The sequence below is a fragment of the Anguilla anguilla genome, chromosome 5 (assembly GCF_013347855.1).
Source record: "Anguilla anguilla isolate fAngAng1 chromosome 5, fAngAng1.pri, whole genome shotgun sequence".
Classification (NCBI taxonomy): Eukaryota; Metazoa; Chordata; class Actinopteri; order Anguilliformes; family Anguillidae; genus Anguilla; species Anguilla anguilla.
Genome location: NC_049205.1, coordinates 58,547,699 through 58,567,855, shown reverse-complemented (window position 1 = coordinate 58,567,855; position 20,157 = coordinate 58,547,699). Strand labels below are relative to the sequence as shown.

At 46.2% G+C, this 20,157-nt stretch overlaps 1 protein-coding gene and 4 non-coding genes across 5 annotated transcripts in view; 1 reads left to right on the top strand and 4 right to left on the bottom strand.

Moving 5' to 3' along the window:
• vac14 (vac14 homolog (S. cerevisiae)) overlaps positions 1-19,720 on the bottom strand; it is a 61,263-nt gene extending 41,543 nt beyond the window's left edge. Inside the window, exons 1-9 of the mRNA XM_035419229.1 lie at positions 18,756-19,720; positions 17,462-17,612; positions 15,879-16,046; positions 14,998-15,060; positions 11,761-11,868; positions 10,200-10,309; positions 8,381-8,502; positions 7,808-7,945; positions 6,865-7,014 (exon numbers count right to left, since the gene is read on the bottom strand). Of these exons, the coding sequence (XP_035275120.1) occupies positions 6,865-7,014; positions 7,808-7,945; positions 8,381-8,502; positions 10,200-10,309; positions 11,761-11,868; positions 14,998-15,060; positions 15,879-16,046; positions 17,462-17,612; positions 18,756-18,859 (1,114 nt within the window). The 5' untranslated portion in view covers positions 18,860-19,720. The remainder of the gene's footprint in view (positions 1-6,864; positions 7,015-7,807; positions 7,946-8,380; positions 8,503-10,199; positions 10,310-11,760; positions 11,869-14,997; positions 15,061-15,878; positions 16,047-17,461; positions 17,613-18,755) is intronic.
• trnag-gcc lies at positions 1,829-1,899 on the bottom strand. The gene has a single exon. It is a non-coding gene; the product is annotated as a tRNA-Gly (tRNA).
• On the bottom strand, positions 2,469-2,539 carry trnag-gcc. The gene has a single exon. It is a non-coding gene; the product is annotated as a tRNA-Gly (tRNA).
• On the bottom strand, positions 2,876-2,946 carry trnag-gcc. Its single transcript has one exon. It is a non-coding gene; the product is annotated as a tRNA-Gly (tRNA).
• On the top strand, positions 3,360-3,430 carry trnag-gcc. The gene has a single exon. It is a non-coding gene; the product is annotated as a tRNA-Gly (tRNA).
• Positions 19,721-20,157: the final 437 nt, after the last annotated feature.

Sequence of the window (20,157 nt, the reverse complement as noted above, 5' to 3'; positions counted from 1 at the left end):
GGAATCGGCCCATCATAGATTGGGCTGCCCAGTCCTGTTCCTGGAGATCTACAGTTCTGTAGGTTTTCACTGCAACCCTAACAAAGCACACCTCATTCAGCAGCTGGAGATCTTGTTCAGCTGCTATTTAGTAGAATCAGGTGTGCCAAATTAAAGTCAAAATAAAAACCTAGATTTCTAGGAACAGGATTGGGCAGTCCTGGAACAGGAACAGAATTGGGCAGCCCTGATCAGAGATAATCCTGCAGATGATGGAGGCACAACACAGTTATATCCCTCTTTTATCCAGCAGAGGGCGCTGACTGCCACGAAAGTCGTAAGGAGGCCTGGCTTGGGCTGCATACCTGCAGGAGACCCATGTAAGGACTTCCTCTGGAGGTGTTTGTCTATATAAGGAGTTTTGTTCCCCTCTTCTATCTTCTATTCTAACAGCACACATCCATATCTTCATTTTAAAATGGCCTTTGACTGTCCTTCAGTTACCTAGATAAGCCTCGATGTTGATAAAAGTCAGCAACTAACAAACGTATAGAAAAATTTAGGCAGCATAACTCAAGCTAAATAAAGCATATTCACTCATTCAATTTCTGAGGCTGATACACTCTGAATACAACCACTCTTTAATAAAAATAAAAAATATTTATATTTAAGACATTAAGCAACTCCCATTTGAAAATGAGGCAAAATTGGCTCTCAGTATTTAAATTCAAACTTGAGAAAAAAAAAATATTTCTGCATTTTCACCAAGTTTTGTTTTTGCATTAGTGGCTCTTTATTTCTCTTTATCTAAATTACGAATGTAAACTAATATTAGTACTGCAAATGTTACAAGTGTCTTCCTCCTCTTGAGCTATTTCCAAACCTCTCTGATGCTCACATCCGGAGTTATACAGCCCTAAATAGAACACTACATGGGTAGCTGTCTTAACTACTGCTTGTATTTTTGCATAAACTGCTTGTTGCTGTTCTCGTTTGTGTTAGTGTTACTCAGTTTAACCTTCAGGGTCCAAGTTGAACTATGCAGTTGTTCCCTGCACTTGGACCGGTACTTCTGTCTAGGGTTCTCAATATACTTGTTCCTGGTTATGGTTATACACTTTGCTGTACGTCGCTCTGGATAAGAGCGTCTGCCAAATGCCTGTAATGTAATGTAATGTAATGGGCACGAAGGGGTTGACAAATAACTTTACACTGCCCCCCATAATTATTAGCACCCATAAACAAAAATGTTGGATAAAATGGTTTCTCAAATGTTTCATATGCTGCGCAATGTGAGGAATTTACATAATCTAACTGCAATGCTATTGCTCAAAAGAAAAAAGAAAAAAAACATTTCTCTTAACACGAAATCATTTTCATTCTGAAAAACACTGAAGTCACAATGACTGGCACCCCTTAGTACTTCGTACGTCCTCCCTTCGCCAAGGGAGCACAGCGCAGCACAGCGCAGCACAGCACAGCAGCCCAGAGTCTCCCGTCACGTTTGGTTAGGCGGAAGAAGCTTTAAGAAGGAGACCGGGGCCATTTCTCCGTTCCGAATCGCCCCAGATCTGTCAGAGTCCTCGGTCTCTTTTTGTGGTCTCTTCTCTTCAGCGCACCTCACAGGTTTTCAAAGGGGTTTAAGAGCAGCGGGTGAGCTTCCTTTCTGTATGACCTTCCTCAAATAAGACTAGGCACTTACAGCTCCTGTTGAGCTTTTGCCCTTTACCGGCTAAGGTTATTGTAGACGTTTTAAGACAGATTTAGGAGCCATGTAACAGAGAAGGTGTGCCTGGTGACCATGAGGCCCGGTACCGTCGTTCTACGTCGTGGCAAAAGTAAAAGGGCATGCATTGGCCGGGAATCGAACCCGGGCCTCCCGCGTGGCAGGCGAGAATTCTACCACTGAACCACCAATGCGAAGCACAGGACACGATTTCCCACCACTGCTCATAACGGCAGCCGTTATGAAACAAAACCTCCTGTTGCGCATTCAGCCAATCGGGAAGCAAGAGGGCGGAGCAATGGAAGCAGATTGTCAGGGCGCCTGTGAGCAGAAATGTGGGGGAGGGGAGGTGACCGTGCGGGAGCAGCCAGATCGCAGGCGCTCACAAGCACACGGCTTGCTGCCGTGGAAACAGCTCTTCACCGCAAGAGAGCGGCTGGCTGCTAACAGCAGTTCCTGTAAACTAATAACCGCAGTGCACAAAGCTTTCCAGCATAAAACACTGCTTTCACCACACATACCAACATAAAGACCAAAATAAAAACTAACATGAAACTTGGATCACCTTTATTTAGTACTAGACAGTAGACACTTACTGCCCCTGTCGAGGTTTTGCCTTTCACTGGCTAAGGTTATTTGTAGACGTTTCAGGCAGATTTAAGAGCCAGGTAACAGAGGTGTGCCTGGCTACCCTAAGGCATAGCACCTGGTGTGCCTGGCGACCCGTACCGTTGTTCTACGTCCTGGCAAAAGTAAAAGGGCATGCATTGGCCGGGAATCGAACCCGGGCCTCCCGCGTGGCAGGCGAGAATTCTACCACTGAACCACCAATGCGAAGCACAGGATGCAGTTTCCCACCACTGCTCATAACGGCAGCCGTTAGGAAACAAAACCTCCTGTCGCACATTCAGCCAATCGGGAAGCAAGAGGGCGGAGCAAGAGCAGCAGATTCACAGGGCGCCCGTGAGCAGAGACGTGGGGGAGGGGAGGTGACTGGAGCAGCCAGTTCCGCGGCGCTCACAAGCACACAGCTGCCCCTTTTTTCGACCGCAAAAGAACCGGCTCTCGGCCAGGAAATCTGGTTCCAAAGCGGCACCAACACTTGGCCGGTCTGGAACCAAGAACCGCTCACGTCAGGGGCTGCGGCGATGTGGGAAAACTAAAAGGGCATGCATTGGCCGGGAATCGAACCCGGGCCTCCCGCGTGGCAGGCGAGAATTCTACCACTGAACCACCAATGCTGAGCTGAAGCGACTACCCCCGCAAGAGCTTACGAAGGGTCCTCCTGCACACGAAACCCGACCTATGCAGAAACTAGGACCAATCAGACTAGCGTAGGCGGGGAAAATGCAACCGTCACAAATCTGGCCAGTGGGAGGGGACAGTAAGACATTACGTGAGAGCTCCATGCGCTAGATGGACACAGAACACGAACTGCGTGCTCATATGCACACGGGGTTGGTCACGTGACACCGCAGGAGCACGAGAAAGCAGCTAAGAGAGCCGGCCGCTGGAGTACAGGGTGATCAGAGAGCTCTTCGTACTCACATAACCTACAGCATCGTTATTTTGCACCTTACACGCTTTCACCCAGAGGTCCAGAGCGACTTACCCCATTTTCACTACCAAACGATGAAAAATACGACTCATCTAAGCATTGGTGGTTCAGTGGTAGAATTCTCGCCTGCCACGCGGGAGGCCCGGGTTCGATTCCCGGCCAATGCATGATTCCTTTTCCCGCCCTCAAATCCCATTTTATCCTAGCAAAGGACTGCATTCCTGAAGGACCTGTTCAGCTGTTTTTTTAAAAGGGGGGACTACATCAAACTATTTATGTGGTTAAAACGGACATTAGCAAGCTCCTAAACACTTCTGCCATAAGCTCATCTTAGAAACGCGTCGGCTTCTCACTCTGAACCCTGTGCATTACATCATACAGATCTCCAACTAGGACGTAAAAATATGACTTAGATAAAAATAAATAATAAAATTTTTTTATCTATGTCTGTGTGGTAGGGAAAAATATTTTACCTCAGAAAAATAAGTGATTTTTCTTTCTAATATAAATAACATGATTCATTGAGCGGAAGTATTTTATTTTTGCTGTCAAAAATGAATGGAGCCCAATGGGGAAAACTGGCTTTTTGAGCAAAACTCACACATGTCACCAGGGGGCGCCATTACATCGGGAGCCGAGGTCGAGAACCGAAAGCTGAGGCTTTGATTAAAACCAAGGGGCCAGGGATTGTCATTCTCCGTGAAGTTCATAAATTCCAGTGGTTACTCAAGGTATTGCAGTTTAGTGACCCTCTGGTGCCAAAAAGCAAATTTCCCCATTGAAATCCAGTCAAAACTACAAATTCACCCTGGCAAAATAAAATTATTTGCATTGAACTAATTACTCTCCAGGCACCAATTTTTTTTCTGAATCCCACAGAAGAACATATGATTTATTGTCCATGGAGCCGGTAGGCAGAAGCTGTCTCCAGTTCTTGTATATATCTCGATGATTAAAAACGCACAAAACAAACAAACGCTCAGTGCCGGACACTGCCTCGAGAAACAGCGTCGAACTGCAGTCTGCAAAAGGTAAACTACAATGACAACAACCACCGATACACAGGGCTCTGCGGCAATCCCATTTCAGGAGCAGCTGCTCCCAAAAACTGATGTGTGCCAACTGGAAAAATCATTTAGGAGTGGGGAGTTTACTAATTGGGGTTACATTAGTGTGCTCCTAAGTTCTTCCAACTCAGGAGCACATGTGCAGAGGCCAGACAGCAGAGTTTCCTTGAGAGGAAGGGCTCTGAAGACTCCACAAAAAAACAAAAAACAAAAAAAAGGAGCCACAAGACTCACGGCAATCCAAGTCAGAAGTCAGCTGAAGCACTTAATGACGTCCGCACGATTTCAGTAACAGCTGGTCAAAAACCACAAGGGACCCACAGCAGTGGGCGATGCCATTTTTCACAGCATTTATATTGCACATTAGCGCCAATGATACATTAGTCACGTAACAGACATCCTATTCCACAATGACTAACACGAGTGGAGCACAACACACGTAAGTACATACCAGAACAATCCTATGCAAAAAAAAATAAATAAACAAATAAATATCTGAAACGTAATGCTACAGCTGCAATATGCAAGGGTTACGGTTGGCTGCCATAAAACAGGAAGTACCACTACGATGGTTTAACTCGCTGCTCCCAGTTAGACGGACTCCATTTTTGTAAAAAACTGCTGCCTGCTGTTCCCACACTACATTTGCATACATTTACACCACCGCATCAGGACAAACCCAAGCTGCTGGTAAACTAGACCAATAAAAAAATCAGTGCAAACCAAACAGGAGCTACAAAATGCCATGTAGAAAACAAAGTGCTCTTTGACTTCCGGGATTTATCCCTGATGCTGCAGAAAAAACCCCGCTGGGAGGACCAGGATAAGGAAACGCAACACGATCGAAAAAGGGGAAAAAAGACAACACCGGCCTCTCTTCACAGCAGCTTGTTTGAAGAGGACCGAGAGAAATAGAGCGACCCTCGAAGTGACATCCGTTGAGGCGATTACCTTTTAGTGTGTAAAGAGTGTTTTACAAAAACCAATAAAAGACATCCGAGCCGAAGCCGCTGGGCTGCCTGGTCGTTACCGCTGTACAGGTTAGGGGCTGAATGACAGCTGGACGGGGCGCAGAGCAGGGTCTGACAAGCGCTGGCGGTTGAGGGGGAGGGAGGGGGAGGAGGGGGAGGGGGGCGAGGGAACCGAGACATTGCGGAAAGGCACCGTGGCAGACTAAAACAAACTGCACTCAGAGCAGAGGCAGCGCGGTGAAGGGACCGCTGAAGGGAAGCGTGAAACTAATCTCACAGCTCTCCTCCACGGATCTAACCCAGAACCAAAGCCTGCCCTCCACCCTCCAGCCACGGCCAGGGGGCCCCAGAGAACTGGCCACAGGCTAAAGGAGATCCATTACAGCACAAGCTAAAAAAGATCCTTTACAGCACACGCTAAAGGAGATCAGATCCTTTACACCACAGGCTAAAGGTGATCCTTTACACCACAGGCTAAAAAGATCCTTTACAGCACAGGCTAAAGGAGATCAGATCCTTTACAGCACAGGCTAAAGGAGATCCTTTACAGCACAGGCTAAAGGAGATCAGATCCTTTACACGGCAGGCTAAAAAAGATCCTTTACAGCACAGGCTAAAGGAGATCCTTTACACCACAGGCTAAAGGAGATCTTTCACAGCACAGGCTAAAGGAGATCCTTTACACCACAGGCTACATGAGATATTTCACAGCACAGGCTAAAGGAGATCAGATCCTTTACAGCACAGGCTAAAGGAGATCCTTTACACCACAGGCTAAAAAAGATCCTTTACAGCACATGCTAAAGGAGATCAGATCCTTTACACCACAGGCTAAAAAAGATCCTTTACAGCACAGGCTAAAAGAGATCCTTTACAGCACAGGCTAAAGGAGATCAGATCCTTTACACGGCAGGCTAAAAAAGATCCTTTACAGCACAGGCTAAAGGAGATCCTTTACACCACAGGCTAAAGGAGATCTTTCACAGCACAGGCTAAAGGAGATCCTTTACACCATAGGCTACATGAGATATTTCACAGCACAGGCTAAAGGAGATCAGATCCTTTACAGCACAGGCTAAAGGAGATCCTTTACACCACAGGCTAAAGGAGATCTTTCACAGCACAGGCAAAAGGAGATCAGATCCTTTACAGCACAGGCTAAAGGAGATCCTTTACACCACAGGCTAAAGGAGATCTTTCACAGCACAGGCAAAAGGAGATCAGATCCTTTACAGCACAGGCTAAAGGAGATCTTTCACAGCACAGGCAAAAGGAGATCAGATCCTTTGCACCACAGGCTAAAGGAGATCCTTTACACCACAGGCTAAAGGAGATCCTTTACACCACAGGTATACAGGTGTGTCAAGAGACCTGCAGTGACATGGCAGTGAATGTTTACTGCAGGGGGAGATCAGTAAAGCGCAGAAAAGTATTTAAATCCAAAACAAATAAGCATTTGAACCAGGTCTGATCAGCACACGTCCCTCAAACACCAATGAGGTCGCACACCCCCCCACCCCCATTCACAACTAGCCAATGAGGGAACCCTAGCAGGACACTCACTGTTCAGCTCTTCCAGAGTCTTCGGGGGGCTGTCCTCCCGGGTGGGGGTGTCGCCGCCGACCTGTCCTTTCTCTTCCTCTTCCTCGTCATCCTCGGGAGTCACCAGCTTCATCAGGCTGTGGTTGCAGGCGCTGGCCGCCTCTTTGGTGTCTGGGCAGGAAGGGGTTAAGGACGCAACCCTCGCGCACGAGAGGAAAAAAACGAGGAGAAGCCGACCGGGGTCCGGCCATCCCCTTGCCGATGACAGCGCCTGGGTAGGGTTCGAGTCCCTTTCAATTCAGGGATTTGGGGAGTGAACTCGAACATAGCGCAAGAACCACCGGAAATATCCACACAGAATATAGCGACATAGCTCAGGAGGTAAGACCGATTGTCTGGCAGTCAGAGGGTTGCCGGTTCAAACCCCACCCTGGGCGTGTCGAAGTGTCCCTGAGCAAGACACCTAATCCCTAACTGCTCTGGCGAATGAGAGGCATCAACTGTAAAGCGCTTTGGATAAAAGCGCTATATAAATGCAGTCCATTTACCAGAACATTGCAGAACTACAATTCATTAACTGAATTTCAGCAGTGGGAAGCCGTATGGTGTAAACCGTTAGGGAAATGGGCCTATAGCTCCGTGGTTGTGAGTCTGATTCCCAGCAGTGCTGAGTTTCTCTTGATTGTGTAACTCCCATGTTTGTGTATGAACCGTGGGGAATTTGACCTCTTACTGCAGAAAACACAGGCAGTAAATAAAATAGGGGTGTGACAGAAATGATTCTTCTAAACGTCCAGTTCCTGAAATCAGGTGTGTTTACACATACACTGGGTAATTACACAAACTGTCGCTGGGGTGTAATTATTTCACGGCCAGGCATAATCGGGGTGATTTTAACTTGAGGTAATGGAAGCGGCGAGGGGGAGGGGGAGGGGGGTGGGGGTGGGGGGGGGGCGTAGGATACTCTTTTTGCGGTCGTCGTAGGACAGGCAGGGCAGCACGGCGGTCAGGATGCCGGAGGAGTACGGCAGCACCACGCGGCCGGCCAGCTGGATGAACTCCCTCATCCACGTCATGGACGTCAGCTGGATCAGGTCATTCGCTACGGGGTGGAGGGGGAGGGGGGGAGGGGCGGGAGAGAGAGAGGAGGGGATGGAGGAAGAGAAAGAGAGGAAGGAAGAAAATGGGGGAATGAAGGATAAGAGGGAGAGAAAAGGGGATGGAGTGATAGAAAGACAGGAGGCAAGAAAGGGGAGAGGGAGAGAGATGAAGTGAGTGAAAAAGAAGCAAGAAAGGAGGGAGAGAGAAGGATGAGTGTGAGAAAGAGAGAGAAGGGGATGGAATGAGTGAGAGACAGGAGGCAAGAAAAGGGGGAGATGGAGAGAGAACAGATTTGAATTTTTTAATTTGATATGAATTTCACTTACTTCCTCCAGAACAATTACAAAGAAATAACAATTCTCAAAGGAAAAAAAAAACAGTTGAATCTCTATGAAAAGAAAAAGGAAAAAAAAAACACCATAAAGCAAATACTCACTCATCTTGGACTCATCGGACACCTGGCAGTGGATGACCAGGATGTTGGCCATCTCCGCAAACTTAACGCTGGACGGGGTCTTCTTAATCTCTTTGAGGAATTCACCCAGGACAACCTCGCAGCTGAGAGAAGACGAACAGCCCTCAGCAACCACCAAAAACCCTCTTTTCCAAATGAAACGGACCAAGGCGGCTATTTACAATTTAGCCGTGCGGCAGACGCTTTTAGTGACTCACAAAAGTGCCTTTCATGTGGCAAGCAATCTCTAGCTACAAGAGCAAGAGCTAGGCGATTGCAATCGCAGAAACAATTTGTTCGACCTGAGCTACAAATACCAGACAAGGGCCTCTCAATAGCCCCCACGTGCAGATACGCGGAGGGGCATGCGTGGATTCATTTTAAACCCACATCTGTAAACATCGGAAGCATTCTTAGACCTACCTTGAACTTTTTTGTTTTAATTAACCAAATGGCATATATTAAATGTTTGCCATCTTGACAGATTTTTAAAAAAAATACAGATCCCCACACACTTTCACAGTACAGGTATGACCCAAAACTATTTGAATGTAAACAGAGAGGACAGCTAGTAACAGAGTACCCCGCCCTCTATGCGAGATATAGAGAACGATTACAGCTGTCGTAAATAGCGATGTGCTAACCAGGACAAGGTAAAATATGAGGGATAAGTTGCACCAAAATAGCATTTGCATTGGGGGAAAAGGGAAAGCGCAACTCATATTCCTGCGTTTAGCCTGCAAGTTGTTTCAATTATTCCCAAGTTATTCTTACGGTTATGGAATAAAATATCCCCACCTTTAGGCCTACGTACGCCGACTGTCACAACTGCAGCAGTAAAATTTTATCGTGACTTTCCTCAAAAAACGTCTTGTATTTTAATTTCTAGGCTGACGTATTCATCGCAGTCCTCAGCCTCCATTTTATGTCTTCAATTCGTATTTTCAATTTCGGTTCGTGGCATCCACTCCTTAAGTTAAACGGTTACTCAACTATTTAATATGGGCCTGTTATGTGCCCCGTCTAAACGATTATTTTTGTCATTTCTACTTAAAAATACATATTACTTCGTTTTCTCTCTGTAGTTGTAGTTTAAGCGGCAACATTTAATGCACGCGCTATTTTAAGCTAAGGCCTTGGCCTACTCCTATTTTTCCAAACCGTTACAAATTACATGAGTAAATGTAGCTGCAACGTCGCCATTTCCCTACATTTTCCCTACGTACATTTTGGGAAAACGTTATTAGAACGAAATTATCCTGGATTCTGGAAACCACCATCATATTTGCCACCTGCAGAACGTTTTCCAGTGTTCTTCGGCTTGATCTTCGTACGGCTGGCTAATTAACTTCCTTAATTATTTGTAACCGCGCAATGAGAAGGGCTGTTATCAATTCATATAAACCATGTACCCAACACAATTGTTAGCCGACGTAAAACGATACTTCTAGAAGTAGTCATGTACACTCTCAGAAATACAATGTAGCGCTAAAATGAAAAAAAACCGTTCGGAGCTTTAATCGCGCGCAAGCGCGTACAGTCACGTTCTGTGCATTCCGCCATTTCCGTATTGTCACGCGCTGAGCTCATGCCCACGTTCTGAGCAGAAACCAAAAAAAGTATACACCACCTGTTAATAGGCCAATGCACGCGGCTATGAATCGCTTTTGCGGTTTTAAATGAACTTTATATTTTCATTTAAACTTTATATAGACCATCTTGAGTGGTTTCATAAGGTCAAAATTGGCTGGTTAAATGTGCCTTTCTCCCCTGCGGTCAGCGGAGACACGGAGGGCCTTACGTTCTGCGGATCTCCTTGCTGCTGTCCCCCAGAATCTGAAAGAGACCGTCCAGGATTTCTGGCAGGTAGTCAAGGAGGTTGATGTCAGGGACCGACTCCAGCACCAGGATCTGGAAGAGCGGAGAGAACAGCAGTCCGAATTTCCTCAGATGGAACACACTCTCTCTCTCTCACCCACATGCACGCACACACACATACACAAACTCTCTCTCTCTCACCCACACACACATACAAACTCTCTCTCTCACCCACACGCAAACTCTCTCTCTCTCACCCACACGCACACACACATACACAAACTCTCTCTCACCCACACACACATACAAACTCTCTCTCTCTCACCCACACACACATACAAACTCTCTCTCTCTCACCCACACGCAAACTCTCTCTCTCACCCACACGCACACACACATACACAAACTCTCTCTCTCTCACCCACACACACATACAAACTCTCTCTCTCACCCACACACACATACAAACTCTCTCTCTCTCACCCACACGCAAACTCTCTCTCTCTCACCCACACGCACGCAGGCACACACACATACACAAACTCTCTCTCTCTCTCACCCACATGCATGCACGCACGCACACACACATACACAAACTCTCTCTCTCTCTCTCTCACACACACACACACACTCTCTCCCTCTCTCACACACACACACACACACACAATGGTATATACCCCCCTAAGGTCCCTGTTATCACTGCTATATTGCCACATCACTTAGTGATTGCTGCCCTAAATAAGGTAAACATACACAGATACAGATGAACAGGCCAGCCTGAAAATCATTTCCACCCTAAGTGGTGGAACACAAGGCTGCTAGCCAACCTCTGTCCCCTGTGGTCACACACACACACACACACACACACACACACCTGGCCCCATGATCACTGGCAAGAGGAAATAATCCATTTTAAACCCGCTTCCTTTTAAATTATGTATAAAGAGAGCTTCGTTTATACACTGTTTAACATCGCACCTTATATATTATTATGTAATATATAATATATAATCTAGCCCATATACCAATCCTAATATTTAATGAAGCTGTAAAATATATGTAATATATGTTTTGGGTCATTTGTCACAGGGGGTTAGATTCATCTACCACTAGGACTTAGTAAGGACTAGATAAGGACAAAAATGAAAGGGTGTACTTTTTCACATCACTGTACACATCTTGCAGCTTGACAGTACCCCCTATAAATAAACTGGACCAGCATTCTTTGGGAAACTTAAGGAGAGAACCCCCCCCCCCAGATTTGTCCCTAATGATACCAAATTGCTGCAGACAGTAAACTTTTAAATGGTTCCAATGAATACAAGATTGGCAGCACATTGTTAGCTCCACCCACTAAAGTCTTTCAGGTAGTCTCAGTCTTCCATCCTGAGTTTAAAAAGTCCAGCACCATAACAATCGCTGCATAACTGCCATCTTACGAAACACGGCATTAACGCTTCTTGTTCCGAGCGAAAGAGGTAAGGCTATAAACAGATGCCAGTTCGGATGTGTCCTGTCTGAGAACGGCAGTCTTAAAAGCTCACCCAGGATATGATGAACTGGCGAGCATACTGGTTGTTGGAGTAGATCCTCTCACGCAGCAAGGGGACAAAGGCCACCAGGTCAAACTTGTTGCTCTCCGTCACAATGTCCTGTGATAAAAGAGAGGGGGAGAGAGAGAGAAGGAGAGGGTGGGCGGGGGGGGGGGAGAGAGAGAATAAGAGACCGAAGACAGAGGGGTAGAGAGGAAAAGAGTGGAGACAAAGAGAAAATGGAGAGAGACGGGAAAGGAAAAGATGAAGGAGGAGCATAGAGACAAGAAAAAGAAGAGACGTAGAGAGAGAGAGAGAGAGAGAGAGAGAGAGAGAGATGGCATCAGCCTTGCTGGGCACCTGTGTCACCACAGAACGGTCCAGGGCCTCTATAAGCCCCAACCCTGCATTTGCACCATTAGAGGAGAAAGACTATTGGCTGCGTCACCAAAACGTAGACACGGTGAAGCAGCCAGTGGGAGGACAGCTTTGTATTTTACACCCCAGTGTACCCCAGTCCCCTAGTCCCCCGCCCCCTGACACGTACAAACGGGCAACATCTTTGTGTGAGTCCCTTGGGATGCGGAACCTTGGACTTTTGTACGTCGATGTTAGGAAGCACCCACAGAGAGATGAACGTTTGGTTATTGTAATAGAATTGAGGCAAGAGAAAGACTTACACACACGCACATACACACATTACATTACATTACATTACATGACATTACAGGCATTTAGCAGACGCTCTTATCCAGAGCGGCGTACAACAAGTGCATCAGTTCAAAGTGCAGAGGTGCAGAAAAACACACTAGAGTGAAGTAAAGATTGTAGTGCCAGAAGTGACCACATAGATCAGGACTCCAACCCTGTAGGGTAACCTGTTCAGCAAAAAAACAAAACAATCCTGCCAAATACAAAACTAACGAGATCACATTAGCCTAACACACACACGCACATAAGCCTGCACACGCACGCGCACATGCACTGCACACACAGTCACAAACACAATATTGTGATGTAATATAATACACGATACATGGGGGGATATTAATTAGTATTTTCTTTGGGGGGGAGAGAGTTGCTTTTGTCTTCTTTAAAAACACAGCAATCTTGCGTTCTCCCCGCAGGCTTTTTATACCCCCCAAACATTTGCATAAAAAGTAAAGTACGCACCCCCATTTCACAACCGCTCCGCTTCTCCTGGCCCCCCAGAGAGAGAGAGAGAGAGAGTGAGTCTGACCGACAGTGGCCACGAGGTGCGCCACACCACAGGCTTAACACCTCTCCAGCCGAAACACCCTGACCTTCACCCTGACCTTCCCGTCGCCTCACCGAGACTCAGCCTTCAGCCCGACGCGTCACTCGAGTCTGGCACGTCATGTGATCGCACAAAGCCAGGCACGTGCGCAGACAGACACCAACGCGTGCGCAAGCGTACGCCTCCGGCCCTGAGACAGCAAAAGTGCTGTTTGCGACTGCAGACTACTGCCACCCTCCAACCCACCCACCGGTCCGCAATCTTAATCTACCCCCCCAAGCGGCAAGCCCCACCTCACCCCACTCACCAGTCCGCAATTTTAATCTACCCCCTAAGTGCCAACCCCCACCCCACCCCACCCCACTCCACTCCACTCCACTCACCCACCCACCAGTCCGCAATCTTAATCTACCCCCCAAGTACCAACCCCTACCCCACCCGACTCTTACCCACCCACCAGTCCGCAATTTTAATCTACCCCCCAAGCGCCAATTCCCCCCCCCCCCCCCAGCCATATTTTCAGCATACGCCCGCAGTCAGTGTACAGCCCCACACAGAGCCAGTACGCTAAATGAATGGCGAGCTTGCGGTCTTGCCCTGTTCCTTCCTGCAGCGCACGCAGTCGCGTACACGCAGTCGCGTACGCGCAGTCGCGTACACGCAGTCGCGCACACGCAGTCGCGTACACGCAGTCGCGTACGCAGCGGCGCGTCGTCATGACAGTGCGGTCATTGTGCGGCTCCTCGTGTTTATCGAGGCGCCCCGTGCTCGTTTCGCCTCGAACCCTGAGCAGTCGTTCACATCCATTTCCTGTGATTGCATAAGCTAGCAAACCACAATTGAGTTTTGAACACAGAGAACACAGGCCAACAGAGAGGACCATTCAGTTTTTATTCTTTGTTATTTCTCCTCGACTCTCACAAAAGCGTTTTTAAGTGACTTGATTCTTTTTCTCACAAAAGCGTTTTTAAGTGACTTGATTTTTTTGGTCGCCAAACTCAGTCCTGGGGGACCCCTATGTATGCTGGGTTTTGCTACAGCCAATACCTTGATCAATTTTCTTGATCAATTCAGTTGGAAACAGGGGTTTCAGTTATTTTTTAATGGTTTCCTTACACTTAGATTAGTATAATTCAGGTTTGGCCCACTGATTTCAGTGGTCAGGAGTCAACTCAGTTTGCTCTTATACCTAATTTACCTGTCAGTAAATATGTTCACTGATTAAACAATATAACCTCTTTCAAAAGGATTTATTTCCACATTACAGTAAAACAAAGAGGTTGATGTGACTGATTAAAAGTACTGGGGCATTATTTTTCACAGCATAAATAGAGACTTAAGGTGACAGGAGAGCAAATCCTTCAATGGACCTTAAGTGTATTTCCATGAACAATTAGCAATTTATTATAATTCAGGGATTGCAAATGTAGTTGGAATGAAAAGCACCATAAACAGAGCTCCCCAAGAACCAGGTTTTGGAACCACTGACTTTGACAATATTTTTATAGTAGCGTCACAAATTTGTCACAACATACTAAACCAAATCCATTGCTACATACGGCAAATCCCACAAGCGTAGGATTACATTATCCCCAAAACAGTTACGATGACAGAGTTACTGAGTTGATGACGTCGGCAAACAGACAAGCCTTTAGCCTCTGCATAAACCTTTAGTCTTTTTTTTCCTCGTCGTACATACGCTGGTGAATTTCATCATTACAGGCTAGGTCAGTACTCTGCAATGTGTAAATACGGGGACGAGATTACTGCTTCACTCTGAGTATCCAGTTATCTGAAAGAAAAACACCCATTGACATGACCTGATTGGATAGACTTCTCGCGCACTGATTGGTCAGTTGATTCAAACCGGCCTGTTATCTCACTTATCTGTCCTTTGACACAACAACTGACGCGCCCCGACTGTATCGAGTTCCCCGCGCGTCCGATTGGCCGGGTCGATTCAAACAGCCCGTCGTCTCCCGGTCTCTCACCTTCAGGAGTCGATCCAGGAGCTCAGAGCCGCTCTTTACGTTGGGGTCAGGATCCGCAGCCAGCTGGAAGAGAAAAAGGAGGGCTGAACACAGTGTTTAACCGCCCCCCCGCCCTCGTCTCCGCCCCCGCCCCCAGGCCCCCAGACCCCCACCCCACCCCACCCCCACCCCCACCCCCACCCTCAAATCCCCCCCGTCACGCGTCCCACTGCGCTGACAGACATGGCAATAGCAGCATGTCATCATAGCGTGTCATTGCCAGATATGGGTCAGACCACCATTGGTAATACATTAACCCATTAGACACCAGTACATTTCATGCAGATTACTGACCATTAAAAAAAAAAAAAAATAATAATAATAATAATAATAAATAAATAAATAAATCAGTTTTCACAAGTGTTTAGAATAAAATGATTCTTTCATGTGAGCTGTACATTCTGGTTAGCAACCTATTTCCGTCCGGGAGCGTATTAAAATTTTATTTCAGACGTGAATTAGACCCAGGTCTGGTCACCACACTGGTGCTGCAGACACCATGGCTTCTTCCCTGTGCAAGTTCATTGCTTTCATTCATGCAACAGGTACCGTCATCCAGGTAAGCGCACATTACTACACTTTACACAGCAGCAGCCTGCTGGGAAGACCGTTTCTTTCGTCCATACCCTGATGAAAGCATGCAACGCTGACACCCTGCAAAGCTAAACAAGGCTAACTTGTGGAGAGTGTGGGACTTTCTCTTCTTTCATTACTTATTCATTTTAACCACTTAATACATTTTAACCCCCCCCCCCCCCCCCCAGGTTCTCTCAGTCCTAGTGCTCTACCCACTACACCCCACGCGGGCCGTCCCTTGGGGTGTGGCGAGTGCGTGAGGTCACCTTGCTGAGCCCGTCGAAGAGCACGTTGAAGTGGGGGAGCACGGCCCCCCGGGCCACCTTCACGATGTTGTACAGCGCCTCGCAGGCGTAGTACCGCAGCCGGCTGTCCGAGTCGTTGAAGCAGGTGAGGACCGGCTCGATCAGCTCCTTCAGGTAGAGCCCAGAGTCCTGCACGGGGGACGCACAGACAGACGCACAGACAGACGCACAGACAGACGCACAGACAACCGCACAGAGAGACAAGCATGGTGTCAGGGGATAACATGGGGACTAGTCTTCGTCACTCTTTCCAGGTGTGCTATACCGTGCGCTAGCTGAGCACGAGTTTCATTCTTATACATCAGTAGTGTGGTGTGATTAATGTTACTGTGCATCAGTACTGTGGGTGATCAATATTACTGTGTGTCAGTAGTCTGGGGTGATTAATGTTACTGTGTGTCAGTACTCTGCGTCAGTAGTCTGGGGTGATTAATGTTACTGTGCGTCAGTACTCTGCGTCAGTAGTCTGGGGTGATTAATGTGACTGTGTCAGTACTCTGCGTCAGTAGTGTGAGTCATTACTGTTACAGTGTGTGTCAGTAGTGTGAGTCATTACTGTTACTGTGTGTATCAGTAGTGTGAGTCAGTACTGTTACAGTGTGTGTCAGTAGTGTGAGTCAGTACAGTTACAGTGTGTGTCAGTAGTGTGAGTCAGTACAGTTACTGTGTGTGTCAGTAGTGTGAGTCAGTACTGTTATTGTGTGTGTTCAGTAGTGTGAGTCAGTACAGTTAGTGTGTGTCAGTAGTGTGAGTCAGTACAGTTACTGTGTGTGTCAGTAGTGTGAGTCAGTACTGTTACTGTGTGTGTCAGTAGTGTGAGTCAGTACAGTTACAGTGTGTGTCAGTAGTGTGAGTCAGTACAGTTACTGTGTGTGTCAGTACTGTTACTATGTGTGTTCAGTAGTGTGAGTCAGTACTGTTACTATGTGTGTTCAGTAGTGTGAGTCAGTACTGTTACTGTGTGTGTCAGTAGTGTGAGTCAGTACTGTTACTGTGTGTGTCAGTAGTGTGAGTCAGTACTGTTATTGTGTGTGTTCAGTAGTGTGAGTCAGTACAGTTACAGTGTGTGTCAGTAGTGTGAGTCAGTACAGTTACTGTGTGTGTCAGTAGTGTGAGTCAGTACTGTTACTGTGTGTGTCAGTAGTGTGAGTCAGTACAGTTACAGTGTGTGTCAGTAGTGTGAGTCAGTACAGTTACTGTGTGTGTCAGTACTGTTACTATGTGTGTTCAGTAGTGTGAGTCAGTACTGTTACTGTGTGTGTCAGTAGTGTGAGTCAGTACAGTTACAGTGTGTGTCAGTAGTGTGAGTCAGTACAGTTACTGTGTGTGTCAGTACTGTTACTATGTGTGTTCAGTAGTGTGAGTCAGTACTGTTACTATGTGTGTTCAGTAGTGTGAGTCAGTACAGTTACTGTGTGTGTCAGTAGTGTGAGTCAGTACTGTTACTGTGTGTGTCAGTAGTGTGAGTCAGTACTGTTACTGTGTGTGTCAGTAGTGTGAGTCAGTACTGTTACTGTGTGTGTCAGTAGTGAGCACTCTCCTACCTTTCCCAGAGCGATGGAGCAAGCTGCCAGGCCGATCAGGCCCCCTTTGCGGCTGTGGGGATGCTGTGACAGGGCAAACTCAGAAGCCAGGATCTGGATGACATGTCGTATCTGGGTTGAATTATTCTGGGCTACAAACTCCCGCACAAGCCTGCGAACAGACAGACAGACACACACACACACACACACACACACACACACACACAGAGTTTACTGCAAAGGTAAGAAGGAAGCCACACGTTTTTGTACAGTCCATTCCATTCCAGCACTAATTTTTGAGATCCAAGCCATACATGCAGTCAATGTCCTCCTCATGACCAAAACCGCATTTAACTGTACAGTACATGAGCTGGTCTCCAGCTTGTTTGTTGGCTGAACTTATCAATGACTTTTGAGCTCACACTAATTCCAATGAGTTTTAGAGATCACCTCTTAGATATTGCCTTGTTCACTCAGGTCATATGACAGGGGGCAAACGCACTTTTCTTGTTACCTCTATCCATGCGATGCCTAATGACATTTGCATTGCCTAATAGACTTAAGTGGGCCCTGCAAAAACCACATTTCACATTGATACAAGGAAGAAAAGCGACTCACTATCCAACACGTCATCAACGGTATGTTTTCACCGTCTGAAAGGCTGTAGTAAAAACTGTTCAACGGGTAAGGATGTGAAAGTGAAACGGATCACGATGCCAAAGAGTATTTTGATTAGAAGAGTGCATTAAATAGGACTAATACGTGTAGCGAAACAAAATAATACGTTATGAAAACAAGTGTAGTTGTTGCAAAGACAGGTGTCTCGACTGAAAGACATAAGATAATAGACTTGCATACCGAGCATCCGATTGGTAAAACCAAGATATGTACAAGGAGTAGTCACCAATAAGTAAGCAGCTGTACAGATATCTGTATGTTTGGTGGGCTTTTGACCAGCTACTTGATAATATCATAACGTTAGTGCGAAACAACCAAACCCAAATGGTCAAGCGCTAAAGCGACCCAAAGAGGTATGGAAGACCCCAATCATGTGATTTCTCACCCCCAGTCTCTACTCCGGCAGTAGAACGCAGCACGGAGAAATACGTTTAGTTTCAAGGAAGCAATGTGTCTTTTACATATGGTTTCCTTGAAATTATATTTATTTAAATAAATAAAATTAAAAAACTCTGTATACATTAACCAAAAACTGGTTCTCGTGCGAGTAAGACGCATTCAACTCCCAAACGCAGCGTTACGGACCAGTTAAATCGAGAAATGTACAGCTATTAACAAAGAAAAACTGTCAACTTACTTCTCAATTTCTAAGGCAGCAACTTTTCTCTTTTCGTAAAGTTTGTCGTTGAGAGCTCTCACGATGTTGGGTGTCAAAGGGGAGAAATCCTTCTCTGTGTTCATTTTCACAAAAAGGCAAAATGTCGAGCGACGCAGCTAGCAAAGTGCTTTGAGTAGGCAGTGACCTCAACAGAATATGACCCTACCCTAGATAAAACGATAAATTAAAAACCAGACTCAGTTAGCACATAATTCTGCTACCTTTAGAATATAGCAATGCCTGTATATACTAACGTTAGCCAACCAGCCGGTTGCCTTAGCAAGTTCATACAATATGTGGACGCAGAAAAGAACTTCGAGCAGCTAGGTTGTGGTAAAGCCAACAATACGATCCGCAGTTTGTTAGGAAGCCAGTTGCACTGTTGACAAATTATGATTCAGCTAAACTCTGTAACGACCTAATCCAAGTAATAATAAATAGAAGTTTTAATACCACAGGCTCCCAACAATCACAAGCTAACTAAGCAAGCTAACAACCGGTAGACTACCTACAAGAACGTGTAGTAATGGAGAATGCGACTAAAAAGCCAGTTTAAAGTCGATAGCCCTAACAATGAACAATACTAAAATATACACCGTGCCCCCTCACTGTGGTTAAAGATATCTCCAGGTGGTTCTCGCGTTTGGGTTATGAACGCTGGAACCTAACTAAAGCCCCCTGGAAGGATTCTATTTGTCTAGCGTTAGCTAGCTATCTCAAATGACATGCTCCGAAAACTGTGTAACGTAAGCCCTTTCTTCACAAAAGATGATGAATCAGCCTTATTTATGTAGCAGGTATTTTGTGATGCTGGTTTCGCCAAGAAGAAGCGGTGACTGATGCCTCTTCAAAGAACTGCTTCAAAACAAGCTATTTGACTGCAGCCATACTTCCCAATTCACATGACACTTCTCCACCCCTTCTAGGCTGACTAGTCGAGCGCCGAACGGGTTTTTTTTTTTCCGAAACCGAACATGTCTTGCTGAGCTGGTGTGTGGAAGACAAATGCGACTGGCCTGAAAACGAGGCGAGGATTAACTGCGCAAAAATACAGAAATGTGAAAACGTGAGACCTGAGATATTATGAAAATTAACGGCTATGGTGAAACTACAACACCTCACAGACTTCTGATGTAATCAAGATTTGAAGGAGGAATACTTTATGGCTTCTTTATTTTCACCATATGCATGAACTAGAAAGTGGCTATTTTAATAAGTTACCATTATCATTCGTGGTCAACTGTTTGGAATACCTTTTTACAGACAAAAATGGCTCTGAGTAACAACACAAGAAGAAAGGGCACAAAAAAAAAACCGTGTTTCCATAATTTGTGCCAGTGTGAGTGGAAATTTCAAAATAAATCCAATTGCACTATTTAAT